The 16,922-nt window shown below is 35.3% G+C and overlaps 2 protein-coding genes and 1 long non-coding RNA gene across 6 annotated transcripts; all 3 read left to right on the top strand.

The window, feature by feature from the left end:
* Window positions 1-2,045: 2,045 nt before the first annotated feature.
* LOC135143478 (secretory carrier-associated membrane protein 4-like) lies at window positions 2,046-3,748 on the top strand. The gene is made up of 9 exons (XM_064075348.1): window positions 2,046-2,155; window positions 2,248-2,375; window positions 2,506-2,558; window positions 2,611-2,721; window positions 2,778-2,907; window positions 3,045-3,210; window positions 3,283-3,384; window positions 3,449-3,566; window positions 3,621-3,748. The coding sequence occupies exons 1-9, from the start codon at window positions 2,109-2,111 to the stop codon at window positions 3,738-3,740; spliced, it is 975 nt and encodes a 324-aa protein (XP_063931418.1). The 5' UTR covers window positions 2,046-2,108; the 3' UTR covers window positions 3,741-3,748.
* A 1,291-nt stretch (window positions 3,749-5,039) lies between these two features.
* LOC135143455 (AP-1 complex subunit mu-1-like) lies at window positions 5,040-7,239 on the top strand. Of its 3 annotated transcripts, none has more exons than XM_064075314.1 (14): window positions 5,040-5,130; window positions 5,186-5,296; window positions 5,417-5,484; window positions 5,558-5,688; window positions 5,790-5,934; window positions 5,991-6,060; window positions 6,116-6,175; window positions 6,225-6,288; window positions 6,345-6,423; window positions 6,482-6,653; window positions 6,720-6,833; window positions 6,884-6,946; window positions 7,001-7,102; window positions 7,164-7,239. In XM_064075314.1, exons 1-13 carry the CDS (start codon window positions 5,040-5,042, stop codon window positions 7,087-7,089), a joined length of 1,257 nt encoding a protein of 418 aa, XP_063931384.1. In that variant the 3' UTR covers window positions 7,090-7,102; window positions 7,164-7,239. The 3 variants fall into 3 exon arrangements, with proteins under 3 accessions (XP_063931384.1, XP_063931383.1, XP_063931386.1); XM_064075313.1 differs by having other exon boundaries at window positions 7,001-7,084; window positions 7,151-7,225; XM_064075316.1 differs by lacking the exon at window positions 5,040-5,130 and having other exon boundaries at window positions 5,283-5,357; window positions 7,001-7,084; window positions 7,151-7,225.
* An 8,113-nt stretch (window positions 7,240-15,352) lies between these two features.
* Window positions 15,353-16,813, top strand: LOC135143488 (uncharacterized). Of its 2 annotated transcripts, none has more exons than XR_010282802.1 (7): window positions 15,353-15,442; window positions 15,527-15,653; window positions 15,719-15,821; window positions 15,897-16,067; window positions 16,116-16,382; window positions 16,441-16,561; window positions 16,724-16,813. It is a non-coding gene; the product is annotated as an uncharacterized LOC135143488 (long non-coding RNA). The 2 variants fall into 2 exon arrangements; XR_010282801.1 differs by having other exon boundaries at window positions 15,876-16,067.
* Window positions 16,814-16,922: the final 109 nt, after the last annotated feature.

Raw genomic sequence — 16,922 nt, 5'->3', positions numbered from 1 at the left:
ATGTTTTTACACCCATATGGGTCACAACGGGATAAAAGAGCCCTCTTCCACCAAAGCCAAGGCGAGATCCACCGATCCAGACTAAGCAGAAAACTTCCCCATCTTTTAGGGTCGACTTTTCATGTTTAATTGCTTTTTACACGGAATCTTTCTCCACTTTAGCTTCTTATAAGAGGGGTAGCCGGAGAAGTTGTCTTCTTTCGGCTCCTCCCTCATTTTTACTTTATACAAATTTCCCCTCCCCCTAAGGATATCTGCTACTACCACCGTAATGTTTGTTATTAGAAGCCTACTGTACTTATATATAAAAATAACTATGTATATTCCTATAGACTACTCTTATAAAACCTTTAATTAAACTACAAGGTTACTATAATAAATGTCATAGGAATTTTACTCACACAATAAACTGCTGCACTACTATAAAAGGATTAGTTCAACTAGACTAACTATACTAGTTATGTTTTCTTGTCTTTTATTTAGACGTCCTCCATTTGGTTAAAACGGTAATATGTAAGCCCATTTAAAATGGTAACAACAGAAAAAGTGGATAATGGCAGAAAATTAATATTGGATTTGAACCAATAACACTGTCCCTTCCGCTTACGACTATAGTTCATAGCATCTTATCTTTCACGGCCATAACCGAGAAAGCGTAAGTTAAAAAAAAAAAGTTTTGAAAATCTTAAAAAATGAAGTACTATTTTCCACGTTCTAAGTGACGTAAGTGTTATAGTCCACCACAATTTAAAAAAAAAAGCAAGGCCTTATTTCCTCATGTTATTTAGAATCCAAGGAGAGTAGTCCCAGCAATTATACAAAAAGGAATAGAAGGTAGCAAACCTACTGCACTATTTTTTACAACTTCACCCAGCAGACAAGGGTAAACTAGGTGTGCCTTACGAAAATATTATACTCCTAGTCAAGAAAATTTAAAGATTGGACTCATGTTTCATTAAATATCTAATAACTTGTATATTCATTCAAGAATTATTTAACCAGATATGTAGATGCCTGCATTAAGACTTCCATCCCGGCGGCTTACAGAAAAGGATTTCTATAAAACAAAAGACGTAAGTGTTAAAAAGAAACATGTACAATACAATATGAATCTTTTTAAGACTTTTAGGAAGGTTTCTTTGATTTTTTTCTCTTTTTTTACCCTCTATAAAAGGATGAAATTAGTTCCGTTATATATGGTTACAAACGTTTGGCGCGTCTTGTGTACTACAAATATTTCTTTAATTACAGCTATTCAATCCCAGTAATACAATCTAACGTTTTTTGTAGTTTGTATACACTTTCTCTTTCAGCTTTTCTGAATCTGGGAATAGACGTAAAGCGCTTTAAACTTGTTTCTTCTTCTTTACTACCTTCACGAGAGTAGCAGAGCACACTAAGTAGTTAATGAAAGTATATGCTTATTAAAGAATTAACACAAATGTACAAATAACCAGTATATAAAAAATTACAAGTTGTATCAATTTATTGTACGTATAAAGTTATTTCTTTATTTGTATTAGTAATTTTATTTTAACTGTTTTTATTTACAAAAACTATATTGCTAGGGCACTTCCGTATCCTTTTTTATTGTTGAAAAGTTTTTTTTAAGTCTATATATTGGTTTTTGTTTTTCATTAATTTCTTCCTTCTTGTTTTCTATTTTACAAATAAATAAAAAGTTCACAGTTTGTGAAAGGCTCAAATAAAATTTAATTTAAATAGATTTTTTGCAACCTGAAAGTCCCTCCTGACGCAACAGCTATAATAATGCTTTTAATCTACTAGTCATCTACTAAAAGCTTTAAATATTAACAGTATTAGATCTTTACAAATCGTAAATATCCTTTTCTAACATTCAGTTAAATATAAACTTTAGAACCCCTTTTTTATTTTAATTTATGGCTTATTTCTTTAAACATTTCTCTTTTCGGCATCCGCAAATATATAAACAAAAGTACTATGTTCGGGTCCCTCAGTAGTTCCGTACTAAACCTCGCCCTCTGCAACACTAGTAGTTCCTCGCTTTAGCGCACAGCGAAAGCTCTAAAATTTTCTTGAGCTGTAGTATATAAAGTGTAACGTCTTCTACTTTAATAAAAAAAATAATGGAAGAAGACTGGACTGAAAACCCATTTACAACTTATGATGAGGAAAATATATAAATTTTTTATATTTTCCTTTTGTTAAATTATTTTCTTAAGTTTTCAGATTCCTGTAAACATTTTTTGACTTTATTTTGTAGGATTCACCCAGCCCGACTCCCATTAATCTTTCAGGCTTCGTTAAACCAACTTCGTCTTTTCATAGCATAAACATTTCAGCGACCCCTTCAGAAGCTGCTGATAAGAGATCAGTTGGTTCACTTAATACTGGTTTACTTTATTAAACTGAGCTTCCATAATATATTATGTATTAACTAAAGCGCTTAATCTATCGCAATACCTCATACTTGTGTTAAGTTGTCGAAAGCGAATTTCATCTCTATACTATTTTTTTTAGCAGATGTTACGGAGCAAGTATTAACACCTTCTATTACTTCGCAATCTGCGACTTTAGTATCCTTTCCTGTTATTTTTTTTTTACTGTTTATTTTTCTTTGCTTACCAGGCTGAGAGAGAACTTCGTTTACAAGAGAGAGAAAAAAGATTAAGGCTAAAAGAAGACGAAATAGAAAGAAGGCTTCACGTTCTTAATTCTCAGAGTGCAGCATTAGAAAAGGTGTCTCAGCTCTCCTTTTTTAAGTTTATTTTGATAAAAAGTGTAGCTTATAATAGAGACCCAACTGGCCTCCCTTTCCTGAGTGGTGTATACCACCCTTTGTGCCGTGGATTTACCACTCCATCACTAACGAAATTCCAGCAGACAATAGGAAATTGGTGTTTTTAATGTTCAACCTCTGGAAATGTAGAGTTCATACCTAAGCTATAACCTTTTTATTCCCCTAAGTTGATTTATTTATGGCTTAGTCTATTAAATCTTTTATATTTTCTATTTTGCATCTATCATTTTTTTATAAGATTGCTAATATTAAAATGTTACAGTCCACTGTCTTTGCTATTTTTTAAATTTTCTTGCGGCGCTATCCTTTTTGAGATGTGGCCGTTGCTCTTCCAAGATCATGCATTTGGTGCTAGCCCTCCTTTACGTTATTGCGTTTGTCCCCGGTTCCTTTGTTTTGTGGTATCGAAGCTTGTATCGCGGTTTCCAGTGAGTTTTTATAATTATTGCCTTGAATTAATAATACATTATTTAACTGAACAAGATGCTTTTTTTACCCAGAAAAGACAAGTCGATAAGCTTTATGGTGTTCTTCTTTGTGTTTGGCTTCCAGATTCTGGCCAACGCCTTTTTGGCTATTGGCGTTCAAGGATCCGGCGGCGGGTGCGCTGCTAGTGATATCTATCGACCATCTGTTTCGTTTTCCCCTACTATTGTAATGCAATAGAGGCTGGATCAGTGCGGTGGCCACGCTGAAGGAGAGTACTCCCCTCGGTTTTTTTATTAGTCTCTCAGCTTCGTTTTGGACGCTTAACTTTATGCTTTGTATTTACATGTTCAAAAGGGTTTTTATATTTACATTGTTTCTGTGTTTTTTAACTGTCCCTATACTGGTTTAGATTCATTACTGGTACAGAGGATCCGAGTACACGGCTGAAAGAGCTCAGAATGAAATTGTAGCGGGCGCTGCTCAAAATGAAACCATCAGAAGAGGTGTTTTACATTCAATACTGAAATAAGTTCCAATAAAGAGGTTTAAAACGGAGTTTGGCTACTTATTTAAATGTTAAAAACATTAATATATAGTTATTATTTATATTTTCAAGGCTTTTAAAAGTCATATCTTCCACGCTTTGAACAATATATTGGGTCGGGACGGTAGACCCTTAGTTTTAACTATAACGACTTACGTGAAGTGGTATATTTTATTTTTAGAGAAATTTTCTAAGTATCCACATGTTGTAATAGTATTACTAATACTCTGGTAACATCTTAATTCGGAAGATTGAAGTTACATAAAACTTAAGTTCTAGAATCTAGAATTGTTTGACTGTTAGATGCAAATTTAAGCCTAATCCTTTTAAAGAGATCTTGTAAAATATGAAAAATTTATGTTTTTTCAAAGTTCCTATTCGTACCAAATTTAGGACCAGCGCCCTTCTCTATCCATGTATGATTCTAAAATTTTTTGATTTAAAATTTTTTTAACTATTAACAGATACCTTCAGTATATTGCATAGACTAGCACAACTTTAAATAAATTTATTTTGAAAGTTTACCGCTTAAATACAATTTTTGCGGAGTTGCAACTAATAGTTGTAGTGTTATACAAAAATTATTGAGATTCTATTGCCACGCTAAAAAAACGAACAGCTCCTTCGTGCTCTAGACAGGGTTGTGATTAATTCAACAAATTAGCACTTGAACGACTACTTCATAGTCCATCAGCGTCTGGCTAAAAATGGTAGCGCTCTGCTGAAAGACTGGGTGTGTGCTAAGATCGTTTGATGTTTAATTTAAAGTATAAATACTTAAAAAAATTCAAGGTTTTATAAGTTTGCTGAGTTATTGTGATCACAAAAAAAATAAAAAAAAAAGATTTTGAGCAATATCCTATTATAACTAGCATACTTTACTTGAAGTCTAGTTACTGTGCCCTAAATTTTCCTTCATGAATCTTTGAGTGCACTTAAGCCCTGACGCTACTTTGAATACGTTAAAAGAGTCTTTAAACTGCTTACTAGTACGTGGCTAAATTAAAAAATTCTTAAAAATTTAGAACCACCGATGGAAAAATGTAAATATTAAGTATTCAATACATAATGCATTCACCCGCTGTTGATAGTATTACTACTATCTGTACTTCTAGCCTCCCTATTGTGGTCATCGGAAGTTTCTGTTCCCTGAGCACGCTTTTTTAAAGGAAGCCTTATTATAAACCAATCATTGATTTAATACCTCTGATAATTTTTGCCAATTTTGTGTATCTGTATAGCGGAAAAATCTTTAGACCAACGCCACTGAACCCCCTCTATTCCATGCCGTTTTCTGCGCTTTACGTGCTCGATCTTAAAGGAAAAACTTTAATAAGTAGAGAATACAGAGGGGATGTCCCCTTTGATTGCATTGGTTACATTATAACAATTATTGGCTTTAAAATATATATATATATACGTATTTATAGAAAAATTTCCCACCCTTCTTGTTCAAAAAGATGAAGATGGGCTCGGTGAAGTACCAATAATTGTAGATGGTGATGTAACTTACTTGTTCATCAAGTACAAGAATGTCTATTGTAAGCACCCTCCCTATTTTTTGGATGGTTTCGCACTCAAAAAAGTGTAGATAATATTTAAGTACTAAAGAGGTCGAAAACTTAGCCTTCCCTTACAAAATCTTTATTATATACATAAAGTGGTAGCCACCACTAGGAGAAACGCGAACGTCGCTTTAATATTTGTTTTTTTGCATAAACTCGTTAAGGTACTTGACTCGGAAATTTTTGTGTTAATTATATCCTTTCACAAATCCTTTCCTGGATGTAACTTTTATTAAGGTTTTTAAAGAATACTTTAAAGAACTAGAAGAAGAATCTATTCGAGACAATTTTGTTATTATTTACGAGTTATTTGACGAAATCGTTGATTTTGGTTATATTCAGACCACTGAAACAAAGATATTACAAGAGTATACTATAAACTTTATATATCTAGATTTTTCTTTATAAGCCTCCGCAAGTATCTTTTTTCATACTTTGTAAAAGTACGTCACCAATTTTTTCCCGTAAGATATATTACACAGAAATCTCACAAGTTGTTAGTTGAAACAAAGCTTCCTATGGCGGTAACTAATGCCGTCTCGTGGCGGTCAGACGGCATATTTTATAAAAAAAACGAAGTTTTTCTTGACGTCATAGAATCTGTTAATCTTTTGGTTTGTTTAATAAGTTTCTCCATTATAACCTTTGCTTGCTTAGCCTTTGAACCTAGACTAACCAAACGGGACAAGTTCTGCAGTGCGAAGTAGTCGGTGCTGTCAATATGCGCGTTTATCTTTCAGGTTCCCGCTTCTGTTATACTGGTGTTTCCAGCTTTTTTAATTTTTTTTTATTAAGGAATGCCTGAACTGCGCCTCGGGCTGAACGACAAAATTTTGTTTGATAGTTCCAGCAGGGGTGAGAAAAAGATGAAGATTTACTTGTACATAGTTATTTTTCTCTTTAGCTTCGAGAGGGAAGGCAGTTGAGTTGGAAGACATTAAGTTTCATCAGTGCGTACGTTTATCAAGGTTCTTGTTGTCTGTGAGCCCTCTTCCGCGAGCTTTCTGACCACGTGCCCCTGCAGGTTTGAAAACGATAGGACTATATCATTCATACCACCGGATGGCCAGTTCACACTTATGTCTTACCGCCTTAGCAGTCAGGTTGCTGTCTTGCTCCTTTCGCACTCTGTGAAAAAAGGACACTCCGGTCCTGTGATAGTTGAAGCCCTTGTTCTGGGTGGAGTCGATTGTCGAGAGGCATGCCCACAGCCGAGTAGAGTACATGGTTAAGGCTCGCTCCCAGTTCAAACGCAAAAGCTGCGCACACAACGTCCGAATCCACGTTCCTGTCCCTTCGGACGCTGATAGTCCCCGCTATAAAAGTTCTATTGGTGTGTGTGGATTCCCGCCAGACACGAACTTTTGATGGCAACTGCGCGTAACTGGTGGCTATCCAGGTAGCGTGAAGTACGCCCCGGAGTTGAACGCTTTGGTTTGGTCCATCCGCCAGTTTTCCGGCGGCAAAGAGTGTTTTTTGCGGGCCCACTTTGGGCTGCCGTCCGTCGAAAAAGGTACTTTTGCCTGATAATTAAGTGCTTAGAAGATCATTCTTTTTTTAAAGATGAAGAGGAAGGCAAGGCACCGATTACTGTGAGCTTCGAAATTCCGTATCTTACTACGTCAGGTAGGGAGCTTCCCGACGTGTAATCACTGCCTAACGTGCTTAATTTCTCCCTAGGAATTCAAGTTCGGTACTTGAAAGTCATAGAAAAGTCAGGCTATCAGGCACTCCCCTGGGTCCGTTATGTTACCCGAAACGGAGGTTAGTGCCCTTCACTCGGTGCGATTAAAGCTTTTGTTCAACAGCAACTTTACACTTTACGATTAGATTACCAAATTAGGATGAACTAAAATAAAAGAGTGCCAGGAAAGCCATACAATTTTGATTAGAAAAAAACTTTTCTTGTTAATAAAGAAGCATTGTATTAAGAAAATATACTTTTTTTTTTGTAATTGAAAGTGTGAGGCGATGTTTAGACTTAAACCAGTGGTAAAAGCTGAGGACAATAATTCTGCTGATCGAAAAGCATTAGCAGTAGCTTGGTGTGCTCTTAACTTTTTAAATCTAATAAAGTTCTGCAGAATTTAAATTTAGCGTAGCATGTGATAACAGATGCTTATAGGAAATTATAAAGATAAAGTTATACGTTACAAATAAACAGTTTTATCCACCAAAAATAGGAATTCTAATTGAGAATTTTGTGAGGGTAAAAGGTTGATGTGCATTTTAGTGTAATGAGGGGTCACGGATTAACGCGCATTTAATTAAAAATTTTATTTACAGCTTGCGTTTACGTACTGGACAAGAGCCAATTATACAAGTTATAAACATGTTAATAATATGCGCATGGGAACAGGGTATAAAAAAACCTTAAGACGACGTACTCACTAGATTTTATCTGTCGGATGTAGTGTTAGGTATTTCAATAAAATAAAGTTTTACTCCAACCTTCCTTTTATTATATAATTAAGGCGATATAGTTAAATCGTAAGAACTTCGCGAGATGGAGGTTTAGAATAACAATTGAATTTGCTGTTACACCTGTAAATTGTGTATTTGCATATGTCAAGATTTAAACTGTTCAGAGGAAGAAGCTAAAGCACTTTTTTTTTCTTGAAACACGAATGACCCCATTAAGGATGCTAGCACAGGAACTCGGCAAAAACTAGAGAAATTCATGAAAATGTGTGCTGCTTTCCAAGGGTTAAATGCAGGTGTGTGGTGGAAAGCTAGCTGGCACTGATTGAGAGGTACACTAATATTCCGGTAAACGTTAAAAAGATAATTAGCACCTTAGATACTGCTAAAGGATTTTATCAGGGATACATCCAGCGTCAAGATATTTTGCACTTTCTACGCCGGACGGTGGGGGGGTGCAATGGACCCTGCAACCTTTGATTATGTCAATTCACCTTTCGAATACTCGAAAAGTATGGATTTAAATAACGGTTGGCCTAATAGATACTCATGCTTACGTTGACGGTTGTTTAGTGGCTAGCAATTCTCAAGTGGAACACTATGGAATGTTGTGTGAGCTAAAAAAAAGGGTATGAAAAATTTAACGTTAAAATTAGACTTGAAAGGTGTTGTATTGAGAAACCTTCAGTTAAATAGTTAGGAAGAGAACCCTGAATACTGGTGTACGAATGAGTGAAGATAAAGTACAAGCGTTTGAATATGTGCGTTGACCAAAAAATTGAACTTTTGGAATCATTATATTCCCAACAATGCAATCGTAAATGAACCCTTCCAAGACTTTTAAACGAAAAAAAGGCAAAAAAAAAAATTGAATGGCACAGAGAACAAGCGACTGCATGGAAGACCATATTACGGCTCGTAGAGAAAAGATTATGAGGGGGGCATGCAAATAACAAGTACGAATTAATTTTACAAACAGATGAGAGAGATGTTGGGGGCGTTTTATTTCAAAGGTAAAATGGACGATTGCATTACGTAGCCTTTGTCAGTTGTAAGTTTAATGGTGCTCAGAAAAAGTATAGTATCACTGAAAGGGGAGTCTTAGCGGTGGCGTGATGCAAGAATAAACTTACGCTCTACGTTAAACTTACTAGCAAATCTTTGGTTATAGAAACTGGCCATAAAAGCCTTCTACCTATTTTCCAACGTGAATACGATGCTATTACCGTAAGAGAAAAAATAATCAATCGTTTTAATTTTGTTATGAGTAGTATCTTTGGGGTATTAAAATATATTCCGGGAGAAAGCAACGTTTTTGCCGATCTGGTATCTTGCGTACCCTCCGATGAGGTTATTCCCAATGTATATACAGTTTGCGAGAGTGGCATGAATGAACTTATAACTGACATTGAGATTAAGGTACAAAATATACATCAAGAGTGGTTTCAATAGGAAAAAAGAAGTTGCAACAAGTGATAAAAGATAATAGTTTAAAAAATCTGGTAAATGAGGTTGTCGATGAAAGCGGTTTATGTTAAAGGTTCGGAAACAGAAGGCGTAAACTCTGTGAAGAACTTCGGTTAATAACAATGCCTAAAAGACTGCTAGAACAATTAACGAGTGACATAATAATAATGCCTCGAACCACGGAAGGTCAAAATGGCCTTTCGATTATAGTTGATAAACACACTCGCTATGTCTGCGCAAAAGCATTATATAAACACACAATTAATTTTGGGGTGTTTTAAAGAGATCTTTAGAAGTAAAGAACTAATGAGTTCCTTAAACATATATGGAGTTAAAGAACGTTTATTACAACTGATTACCATCAGTATAATGGCCTGTGTGAACGGGCAATACAAACTATCAAAAGGTGTTATTAAAGTCTAGTTGGAAAGAGAAATAGAATAAACTGTTGCTAGATGATTACATTAACAAATCTAAAACAGAATTCCCAACTTTTGACTTTACTTTTATATTTATGATGTTTAAAGAAGAACTGTCAACCGAGGGTAATGATAACTTAGGTATTACCAAAAAAGACGTGGGGACCTCTGATGATAACTTGAAATTCAAATGGAGGTTGGAGGTCAGACAACGGAGTTCGGCCCTCAAGAGAAGCTTAAATGAGGTAACTGATTACTATTCAAGTTAGTGTTGGCTTAGTTTGCCAATGGAGGTAGTGACGGTAACTTCCAGCAAAATAAAACAGTGAAAGAACTAATTAGATGGTCATACTGAAAAAGAGAAACCTAAAATGGATTTTCTAAGTGTGTAAAGAAGTGGGAACAGTAATAGATGAAGTAGTTGGCAGCTGAGTCGTATGCTAGAAGATCGCTCACATGTAGTCTTTGAAAAGCACTATCGCGTTTAATCAATTGACTCGAGAGATCATTTTTCAGCTGAATAATGGGTATAACGAATTTACGCTAGCCAAAAATGATATATGATAATGATGTTTTGAAGATGTAGATAGTTTTACAATATATATATATGCTCTAGACTTGCAGGATGCAGAAACTAACGAAAATCATATAAGGTAAATATTCTGTACATGTTAGCACTGAAATTAAATAAATTTTTTAATAAGTAGAATTTAAAACCTAAAATACCGTTGATCAAGAACAGAGTAACGGCTAGCAAGTAAGGCCATGCAAACAACAAAAAAGGTCGTGGCGAAGGGATGTTGTAAAAAAAACGACATGGAAATTATTTTTATGGTTAATGTTATTTTCTGGTGCTTGATCGGGCCAAAAAAAACTCCAAGTTTTGCGAGCTCTCAACAGGTGATAGCGTTTTCCGTATAAAGTAATATGCCATCGATGACACCAGTTGGCGAGCGTCATAAGATGATACTGCAGAGTTCGAGAAATCCGCCCTCCTTCCCTTTCCCTCTCGTAAGGCAAGCCGCGTGTGGGACTTATCAAGCTGTGGCACGTCGCGCAGATAAAGCGGAAAGAAAAGAGTTATCAGAGGGGAGATTCTTGGGAGGAGCCAGCTCTTGGTAGATTTAGTGGGTGATGCGCATCGCCTATACACATGCATAAAAAATGCGGTTTTTTAAAGTAAAATATGATCGCGTTTAACAGTAGGGAGGGATTTAGTGCACTACTCTTGTAAAGCTGATATCAAGAAAAAACAGGAACATGCCTTTATAATTAAGGCACGGGATGCCATTCTGTCAATCGGAGAAACAGTTGCTTCGTGAAATATCCTTATTAAAACTAAGTCAGAACTCTGGCAAGTATGACTTGCGTCAAGAACCGCTTTTAAGCGGCGCAATATGACTGTTTCAACTATTTTATCAACAAATGATAAAAGGCATAGGTCCCGTATTGTTTAGCTAGATGCTGGACGTGGTGTCTTCACAAGCATAACAACAGTTGCCAACTTTCAGCGAAACAGGAAAAAACCCCGAAGGCCTTCATCGAATTGAGGAGGCAGCCTAGACTGTTGTACCGCAACCATTAGTATGTACTTTAACATTGCTTTTAAAATATCCTCGATTCAGGTGCCTTCCCTATCGGTAGAGCTTGAATTCCTTTGTGGTAGCTCTTCGGCTCAGCGAAGAAGTTCGACTCGCAGTACACTTCATTTGTAACTAAAAACAGGCGGCACACACGGAGTAGGGAGGTAATTAGCAAAATGTGTGCGCTTTATTAGTGTTATTTTATAATAAAGTTTTCGTCTTACAGAATATTGGAAAACGTTCTCGGTTTCTGTATTTTTTAAAAAACTGGATTCACAAGGGTATTGACTAGATTGCACTAGACTTTTCTGAGAAGAATTTTAGGGCAACACCTATAAATAGCCGAATTAGGCAGGGTACATTTTTTGATCTAGGTTAGGTAGATTACAGAGAAATACATTTCGCAATATCAGAAGTTGAACATTACGAGAGCAAGGAAGTTACTAAAGCAATAGGTATTGCAACCGGCACTGCCTACTAGTCTAGTGGGGAGATATTTTCTGAGGTGTGCCTAAAACCTTAAAATGAAGCGATTTAACTGACTCCCTTTGAATTTTTTACTTGTTTCATCGCGAAGATCAGTGCGATTCATCTAAAACTAAGAAAGCTTTAGAGGACTAAAGGAAGATAACGCTTAGAATTCAAATACAGAGCCATGCTCTTTTTTATGTTAAAGCCCAGATTTTCAGTAGGAAACCCAAGCTAAGTCAGGTAAGGATGCCTTAAGATAAAATCAGATATTACAAAGAATATCTCTTGCTTTAGAAGCCTACCCCTCCTTGGAGTTAGCATGGTTAAAGGGTACTCGATAATTTGAAGAAATATATTCTTACAACCTCATTTCACTGTTGAACTCGATTTGGAACTAATTTATGTCTGTTGTGTTGTTTGGTTTGATTATTGCCGAAAGCAGGGTGATGATGATATTAATGAAGAGAATATCATATTAGGTAAGTTGAGCTAAAGACAAAACTGATTTCGTTCCCATCTCAGCATAACCAACTTTTGTATTACTGGCCAGAATGGGACTATCTTCTTTCAATAGAAGTTTTTTCATATAAACTACAATACTACGAGTTTAATTCATCCACGATATGCTAACCCAGGATAGAGTAAAATAATACATTTACCTTTCTTTCTCTTATAACATCACTACGTTTCACCCCAGTATTCATTTTGCAATTCATTGGTTTACAGGATGACTGCCAGGTAAGTCAACCTCTCACCGAAGAGAAGTCTTCGGAATTTACCTATTATCTTCATTTTATATTGTATGTAAATTGCATTACTAAATTTGGTATTAACAAGTTACATTATGTGAACCATCATATTTAAATTTTGAGTTGCCGTCGTTGCTCAGCGATAAAAAACATTGGCGCGTAAAATCAAGTCCTTGGTTTCAACCCCCATCGACACAACTTTGGTTTTTAAAGATTGCCTGTATAACCTCGTACTCACCTAATAATGCTTCACCTAACCCAAATAGACTGGCACCGAAGCGAATTGCTAACTCTTGCCTCGGAATAATTCCAAATGTTGACTAGAGTGAAGTACCTTTAGCGAATGACCTACAACATCTTATACTTATTTAATACACAATTTTATTTCATTGTATACGCATTACATACGAATTCAATTATCCATAGGGGCTAAAACTCTAGTAAATAGCGTTTTAATGACTACCTTACAACTTGTTTTCGATCTATGATCTTGTTGAAGTTCTGTTGAACTTGTCCATAGTCTAACCCGTTTTATAATCCTATCAATGAGAACAAAAAAGTTAGTAGTTTTTTAATTCCAATTTAAGTCTCTCTATCTAGTGCTAAGAGATAATTTTATTCCTTTACACACTGTGTTCCTCTACCTCTCACTTGTTGTAGTGCTACATGAACCTAACGGGACACAAATTCCAAATCAATACCCAGGGAGTAGCCTTCTAGTAAAGTCTATATAGTTTTTCACTTTATAGTATACATTACCAGAGATGAATACTAGTGCTCACAAAATTGTGGGAATAGAAAACAGAGATTAATTTTTTTTTTTACCTCGCTTTTGGTCCCCATTAAAGGTTACCAAAAATCAATACAAGCCATCGAATAGCCACTCAGTAACCAACTTAAAATTAAATTATAAATCCAATAATTTTTTGTATGAATCATTATATAAAAAAAGCACATACTTAGTTCCATTTTAGTTTAAATTACAACAGAAATGAAATTAAAGTATCCTATCATTCTTTAAATTTTTGCTCCAATACGAATTAATCAAATACAATCTTTAAAATCGCTCATGCTTTTCTGTTGTTATATCCCTTTGGGATGATTTAACCTTATTGGCCAGATTTGAACTAGGCCTTTCCTTGTGCCGTTTTACCAGATAACCCAAAACACCCTTAATTACTCACTTTATCAATTAATTATCTACTCGGCTCAAAGTTATAATGTTAACCTGCACCAAGTGAACTCGAAAATTCTTTTCTTTTTAAAAATTGTATTTCATATTTCTCTACTATCTATGCGTTGTCCTAACATTTCATTATTTGCTAAGTTGATTAATAATTTTGTTCACTGTGTTACTTTGTTAAATAGCTTTTTGGAATGTTTCAAAATATTTTACTAATTACTTACATACCGGAGAACGTTATCCAATCTTCCCTTTTAAAGTTTTTAACTTCTAGTTTTCTAGCATGTTTATATTAGATCTTTATAGAATTTTGTCGCGTATGGTATTGTACTTAAATGTTACATTTTCCTTTGAGGAATTTGAAAAGGTAAGAGGTTAGTTTTGGTCGAAATTAGTTAATTAAGTGTTTGCGTGTCATCTTCATCTTTCGATGAGTAAAATTAACACTTATGTAGTAATTTTACAAGGTAATTTTTCAATCTAGTTTTACATCTAAAGAAATAATCTAAAAACTCTTCTCTAAGTAATTTAATACAGTTAGGACAGAAACTTGTAAAAACATCCTCTTGTAGAAGGTTACTTCCTAATTTTTTTTTACTTCTAACCTTGTGTACAAGGCTAGTTCTCTTTTTAATTAAAAAAACAAAAAAAAAAACATATTTATTTCTTAAGCTACTACAACGACGTAAATAAAGGTGTTCTTACCTAGTTAATGCTGATTAGGTTTAACTATTCCTGCTAATCTAAGTTCTTCACGATGTAACAGGCCTTGTTTGAGAAGTGATTTTTTGGCGCCTTCCTCGCTGTAACTCACTTAGACCTAAGGTGAAATGCACACCACGGGTTATATTTCTCCAAGGCAAAAAACCTCAACAGTCTTTATCACTTAAGGAGGGCTCCTTTTAGGTTTTCGGATGTACTAAGGTTATATTAGGTGGTCGATTAAACTCTGTACTCCAGCTCTAAGTCGGTAGTACCTCATCCCTCCGGCACTTCTTTTTTTTTAAGGAAATCAAATATTTACAATTCTTGTTTATAAACTTAATGTCACTTATTTAACATTGTATTTCAGTCCTACTTGGCTTACAGGAGTGCCTGACGTTCGGGGATGATATTACTACTACAAGTGAAAGCTATAAACATTGTTTAGGCCTTAGGCTCCATAAGTGCATGGCAGTAATACTAAATTACGAAGAGATTAAGTGGAAGAGGCCTAAGCCTTCAAAAGCTTGAATCCCACCTCCCTTGGGTAGTTTATTTAACCAATTAGCTAAATTAGAGAAATAAAGTTTTTATTATTAGCTTTGATAATGCGACTGAAGTCAGGTAACTGTATTCCTAACCTTCAACTGCTATTTAAGGATCAGATTCACCCAGACGAGATTAAAGTGCTCTGTATTTTTCCGACGACAAATATTGATAAATTTTCGGATAATCAATTGTAGGGGGCCCCTGACCGCTTTAGTGTTCCTTTTTATAAAACCTTGAGGACCTGGAAATTTGTCGGTAGTAACGCCTTTTAAACTCTTGATACGCCAGGATAGGTTTTTAAGGTAATCTTAATACCCTTCCTCCTAAGCATACACATTGATATCCGAATTTTTACGGGGTGGTTTAAAATCCTCTCTTAACTCTACGCAACTCTTAATTGTAAGTTATATGATGCCACCTCCATTTAATTTTAAGGATTGTTTAAAATTTTTAATTCCCGAGATGAAACCTTTCTTTGTTAGTCTCTTGTATCTCGGATTTCTGTGCATATTTTTAAAGGATAAAGGCGTAAAACTTGAGCTAATTTCAAAATTTAACTCTTGGACTGAATTACTACGGTTATAAAGCTATTTCTCGTGCTTAATTATTAGCTATAATATACTAGTCGTATCGCTTTACCCTTGATTCCTGCTTAACTTTAGGCTTCCTTCTCGTGACCAGGATGAACTTGTAGACTTAGGTGAAGTCCACTAAGTTTCGTAGATAAGCTGGCAGCTAGGGCTACTAAGGTATTGGCCAACAGCTGCTATTTAACTCCTGAGTGGATAGGTAATTATTCACACTACTCATACGTACAAAGAGTACGTCTAATCTTCTAGGGTATTTTTTAATAGTTGCTACCTGTCTGCTACAACCTATCCTCGAGGAAGGTCGTACAACCCTAGCAACCCGCCTCACTCCTTAACTACACTTTTTAATTACACAACCCTCTTCCAGGTTTATTTATTTTCAGTATATACACTAAATAATTAAGCTGATTATTCTTTCAAGTTAAAAGCATTTAAATAATAGCAGCATTAACGCGAGGGGAACTTCTTCATAGTGCGAGCACCCCGCGAAATACGCGTCAGCAGTCCTTTTAAATTCCATTTCACCGGTGTAAAGTGAGCTCTTAATGAGTGGTTTGACTGTTAACTTATAAGTACATTTTCTAATAAAGTAAAGATTGATCTCCTTCGTCAGGTTACTGTTATTGTATAGAGTACGAAAAATCGCACCTACACGCAATAGATGTTATTTTTAGAGAATTTCCGCGGAACTGGATTGCATAGTGATTATAAATAACCTTAACTTTGGTCCTGGCATCCCTTACGATTTCGTGGTTCATGGATAGGAGTTCCTGCAAAATTTTCTCTCTTATCCTTGGTTAACTAGTACCCTATTTGATACTTAAATCACATACGACAATTAAGCCGCTGATTTGTGGTAAGCTCTATCTTAAAATAAGGGAAGTTACGTATTCTTTTCGATCGGGCCGAAAGATCTGCTCTTAAAAAGGTAAAATCTCTTTGTTCACTTTAGTCATGATGAAGGTTGTAGCTTTTTCATGGCCTAGGGCTTGTGTTTCTTCGATACTCATTGGGCTGGGCTCTTCTGCGAGCTTCAGTGACTGACTTTTGTAGCAGCATTTTGCTTTGCTGTTTGCAAGTGGATACTAGTATTTCTGCTGATGTTGGGTATTCCTACATTTAACTGTAAAGCCTATAATTCTTAGTGAAATCTTGGCGAGACTTATTAAAATTATTACAATAAGATACCTTAAGTAAGTAGGGAAAATCTAAGCAGTGGCTATTCTGTTGTCCTAATAGGTGATAATTAATAACACTCTACCTATTTAGATAATCAGCTTAAAGTGTCAGGCTAATACGTAGTGATAGCACTGACTATAATGAGGGCAAGGACTTAAAGGACGGGGACGATCAAACCACCTATGTACCTTTACAAAGGTCAAAAATCATTTCCATTTATAATATTTGTTTAGATTAAATTTAAGATTCTTGATACTAAATGTTTAATTTGTTTCCGTTAATAAGAGGG

The sequence above is a fragment of the Zophobas morio genome, unplaced genomic scaffold (genome assembly GCF_036711695.1).
Source record: "Zophobas morio isolate AGI-343-1 ecotype UQ-CSIRO unplaced genomic scaffold, CSIRO_AGI_Zmor_V1 ptg000059l, whole genome shotgun sequence".
NCBI lineage: Eukaryota > Metazoa > Arthropoda > Insecta > Coleoptera > Tenebrionidae > Zophobas > Zophobas morio.
This window is presented reverse-complemented; position numbering and strand designations above follow the sequence as displayed.

Excerpts from the sequence above, each read along its gene's own strand:
- LOC135143455 (XM_064075313.1), top strand. The coding sequence starts at position 5,040 with ATGCCGTTTTCTGCGCTTTACGTGCTCGATCTTAAAGGAAAAACTTTA. Across the intron at positions 5,689-5,789 it reads GAAACAAAGATATTACAAGA|ATATATTACACAGAAATCTC; the intron begins GTATACTATAAA and ends TTTTCCCGTAAG. Across the intron at positions 6,289-6,344 it reads CAGTGCGTACGTTTATCAAG|GTTTGAAAACGATAGGACTA; the intron begins GTTCTTGTTGTC and ends GTGCCCCTGCAG.
- LOC135143478 (XM_064075348.1), top strand. The coding sequence starts at position 2,109 with ATGGAAGAAGACTGGACTGAAAACCCATTTACAACTTATGATGAGGA. Across the intron at positions 2,156-2,247 it reads TTTACAACTTATGATGAGGA|TTCACCCAGCCCGACTCCCA; the intron begins AAATATATAAAT and ends TATTTTGTAGGA. Across the intron at positions 2,559-2,610 it reads CTTCGCAATCTGCGACTTTA|GCTGAGAGAGAACTTCGTTT; the intron begins GTATCCTTTCCT and ends TTTGCTTACCAG.